The sequence below is a fragment of the Juglans regia genome, chromosome 7 (genome assembly GCF_001411555.2).
Source record: "Juglans regia cultivar Chandler chromosome 7, Walnut 2.0, whole genome shotgun sequence".
In the NCBI taxonomy this organism is placed as follows: Eukaryota; Viridiplantae; Streptophyta; class Magnoliopsida; order Fagales; family Juglandaceae; genus Juglans; species Juglans regia.
The window spans coordinates 33,863,582-33,867,187 of NC_049907.1; the positions used below are offsets into that span (position 1 = coordinate 33,863,582).

The 3,606-nt window shown below is 39.7% G+C and overlaps 1 protein-coding gene across 1 annotated transcript; it reads left to right on the forward strand.

Annotated features, from left to right (window-relative positions):
* The first annotated feature begins 1,468 nt into the window (after window positions 1-1,468).
* On the forward strand, window positions 1,469-3,175 carry LOC108987290 (protein DETOXIFICATION 55-like). The gene is made up of 2 exons (XM_018960180.2): window positions 1,469-1,513; window positions 1,622-3,175. The coding sequence occupies exons 1-2, from the start codon at window positions 1,469-1,471 to the stop codon at window positions 3,053-3,055; spliced, it is 1,479 nt and encodes a 492-aa protein (XP_018815725.2). The 3' UTR covers window positions 3,056-3,175.
* The last annotated feature ends 431 nt before the right edge of the window (window positions 3,176-3,606 follow it).

Consider the following 3,606-nt stretch of genomic DNA (forward strand, 5'->3'; position numbering starts at 1 on the left):
ATAATAATAGGTGCTGACGTGTTAGTTATTGATATATATATATATATATATATTGAAGCATTAAGAAATTTGAAATTCAAAATTTAAATTTAAAAAATAAAAACTGATGAGATGAGTTTTATATGTAAATTGTAAATAAAACTATAAGTTATACGTACACTACTACTACTATTTAGGAAATGGCCCGCGGATATGAGCTAGCATGATATATATTTTGGCCTCAATTAGTACGTACGTACCTTGCAATATCAATCGCGCGAGATCATGATGAAAGAAGCATGCAAACACACACGTACATTTGTAAGTACAAGTCATAGGCCTTTTTATAATTAGTATACGATCGAGTCATAGAAAATACAGAGTATTACTGTATTATCTAGGGCCGGTAATGGGTTTATGTATCAAGGAGCTAGCTCTATAATTTTCAACAATTACCACTTTTAACATTAGGCAAAATCTGGTAAATATAGTACAGGCAGGCATACTCATGATCCCCAGCATCGATCCAGATTATAAATCGAACCACGTACAATATGTTAGAAGCAGTATTAATACTGTAGAAATTAGTGAGAAAACTCTCACGAATATATATAAATACAGTATTATAATTCTGTAGTCTAATAACACAGCCCATATATATTTTTGTGAGGGGGTAAATGCAAGTGCTCATGAACTTCCGGCCGGGGAAACTTTCCATATAACTTGAAAGAAAGACGAGACGAACGTTATGCGCGCAATAGATCATCAGCAACAATAACCGGCCAGTATTACAAAAGAAATGAACGTATAGAGACTAGAGTACCCATGCATTAATATATATAATTCGATCGGTGACAATACATCATGATTAATTGATATCTTGATCACGTGAAGAAGATTCTGTAATCTAATGAATGCTTGTATATGATTTTTCCGAAGATCAGGAAGTGGATGTGTTTCATTTGTTTTAGAAAATGACAAAACAAAAAAAAAAAAAAGGAAGATCCGATCGATCGAGTAGCCGGCATGTACTGTGTGGCATGCCTGATATCTTCAGTATCACAATACTGTTCAAGCTATAAAAAGATTGATGGGCATTTTTCCTATCACTGTACATTCTTTCCATTTTATTTGAGTCACGTCATGACTCCAACTATTGTGTTTTGAGCTTTATAAAAAGAGCAGTGCTATACCACGTAGAGATATATAAATATATGCAAGCAGCATTAATTTGTCGTATATAAAAAGTGAAACCCCTGATCCACCTCCAGCCCCTTATAAAAATCCTCTCACTCGTTTCTAACATTCACTTTGCTCTCTCCCTCTCTCTCTCTCTCTCTCTCTGCGTGCATGTTTGTGCTTGTGCTTGTGCGTGTATGCTGTGTGGTAAGCAAAAGGATCAGATCCCACCATCCAAAAAACCTGACCTCTACATATCTCCATATTGCTCAGACACTCAAAACACAAGACTAGGCCAAAAGAAACAAAGATGGTTGCAGCGGAGACACCCGAAAAGTACCCGACAATGCCAGAGGTACAAAACCTTTACGATTCCTACGAAATGTTGTAATCAACTTAATATACAATCTCTCTCCTAGACACAATTTTCTGCATTTCTGTTTTATGATTTTATCTTCATCAGGTGGTGGAGGAGCTAAAGAGAATGGCAGGTATAGGCTTCCCCCTAGCAGCCGTGAGCATTGTCGGCTATCTCAAAAACATGATCTTAGTCATGTGCATGGGAAGGCTGGGAAGCCTCGAGCTAGCAGGCGGAGCTTTAGCCATTGGTTTCACCAATATCACTGGCTACTCGGTGCTGTCAGGGCTGGCTATGGGCATGGAGCCCCTTTGTAGCCAGGCCTTTGGTTCACGAAACTTCTCCATTCTTTCTCTGACTTTGCAAAGAACAATTTTTATGTTACTTCTTGTTTCATTCTCCATCGGACTACTCTGGGTTAACCTCGAACCTCTTATGCTTAGCCTCCACCAAAACCCAGACATAACACGAGTTGCAAGCCTATATTGCCGCTTTTCTGTCCCGGATCTCATTGCCAATAGCCTTCTTCAACCTCTTCGGATCTATCTCCGTAGTAAAGGAACAACGTGGCCTTTGATGTGGTGCAACTTGTTAGGACTTATTCTGCACATTCCCATCACCATCTTCTTGACCTTCACTCTTAGTCTAGGTGTTAAAGGAATAGCAGTTTCCACTTTCGTAACCAACTTCAGCATCCTCTTCTTCCTAATGTGCTACATGGCCTACAGTACTCGCAGTAGTAACCCTGATCAGGAGCCTTTGTATGTGCAGCTCTCGAAGGATCCTTTGCCACTTTCTTCTTCTCGAGCTGAGGAATGGGGAATGCTGCTTCGATTTGCAATACCAAGCTGTCTAGCTGTTTGTTTAGAGTGGTGGTGGTACGAGTTCATGACAATTCTAGCTGGCTATCTTCATAATCCACGGGTGACACTTTCAACATCTGCCATAGTAATACAAACCACCTCTCTCATGTATGCAATACCAGCAGCACTCAGCGCATCGGTCTCGACCCGCGTAGGCAACGAGCTTGGAGCAAGCCGGCCAGAGAGGGCCCGTTTGGCAACAATGGTGGCCATAGGGTTGGCCCTTCTGAGTTCTTTAGTGGGTTTATCTTGGACCACTCTAGGGAAAGAAGCATGGGGAAGAGTGTTTACAAAGGACAGTGAGGTTCTAGAGCTAACTGTGACTGTTCTACCGATAATTGGACTGTGTGAGTTAGCAAATTGTCCACAAACCACAAGTTGTGGCATTCTGAGAGGAAGTGCGAGGCCAGGAATAGGGGCCGGGATAAACTTTTATGCCTTCTACTTGGTGGGTGCACCACTGGCCATAGTTTTAGCCTTTGTTTGGAAGCTAGGGTTTGTGGGTCTTTGTTATGGGCTTTTAGCAGCTCAAATTGCATGTGCAGTCTCCATCTTATCAGTGGTATACAACACAGATTGGAAGAGAGAATCCTTGAAAGCCAAAAACTTGGTGGGAAAGAGCGACCAACCAGCAGTACTAAAGTGTGAAGAAGATCATCTAATTGGGTATTGTTAAAGACATAATGATCGATTTTGAAAAAGTGATCAAGACAGAGTAACGTACGTACTTTTGTTGAAGGATGATCATCACAGACGACAGTACCATTCGAATTAACAGGAACAAATTCCAACTGCACTTTATTAATTCCATCAAGTCACATGACTAGTATTAAATGTACGTGTTTCCTTAATTTGCTTCTAGCTAGTGTCATTTCTCTTACCAAACTCCATGATTAATTAGTACCCAACATTTAAAGTTTGATTGTAAAATGACGGTTCTCGTTTGGATCTCCTTTTGTAATATTGCAAAATATAGCAATGTAGCCTCTTTTTCCTGCAACTACGTACAGTACGACTGATCCTAAGCATTAGCTATCTAGCTAGCTAGGTTGACTCATTCTCCACTTAGCAAATGCAACAGCCTTTTCTTCGCACTCCTTTGCATAACAATATATATATATATATAAATATATATATATATATATTTATAAGTAAACATAACAATATCATCATGTCTAACCTAACGTCGTAATAAGATGCATATCATGTTTTACCCTTGAGTATGAT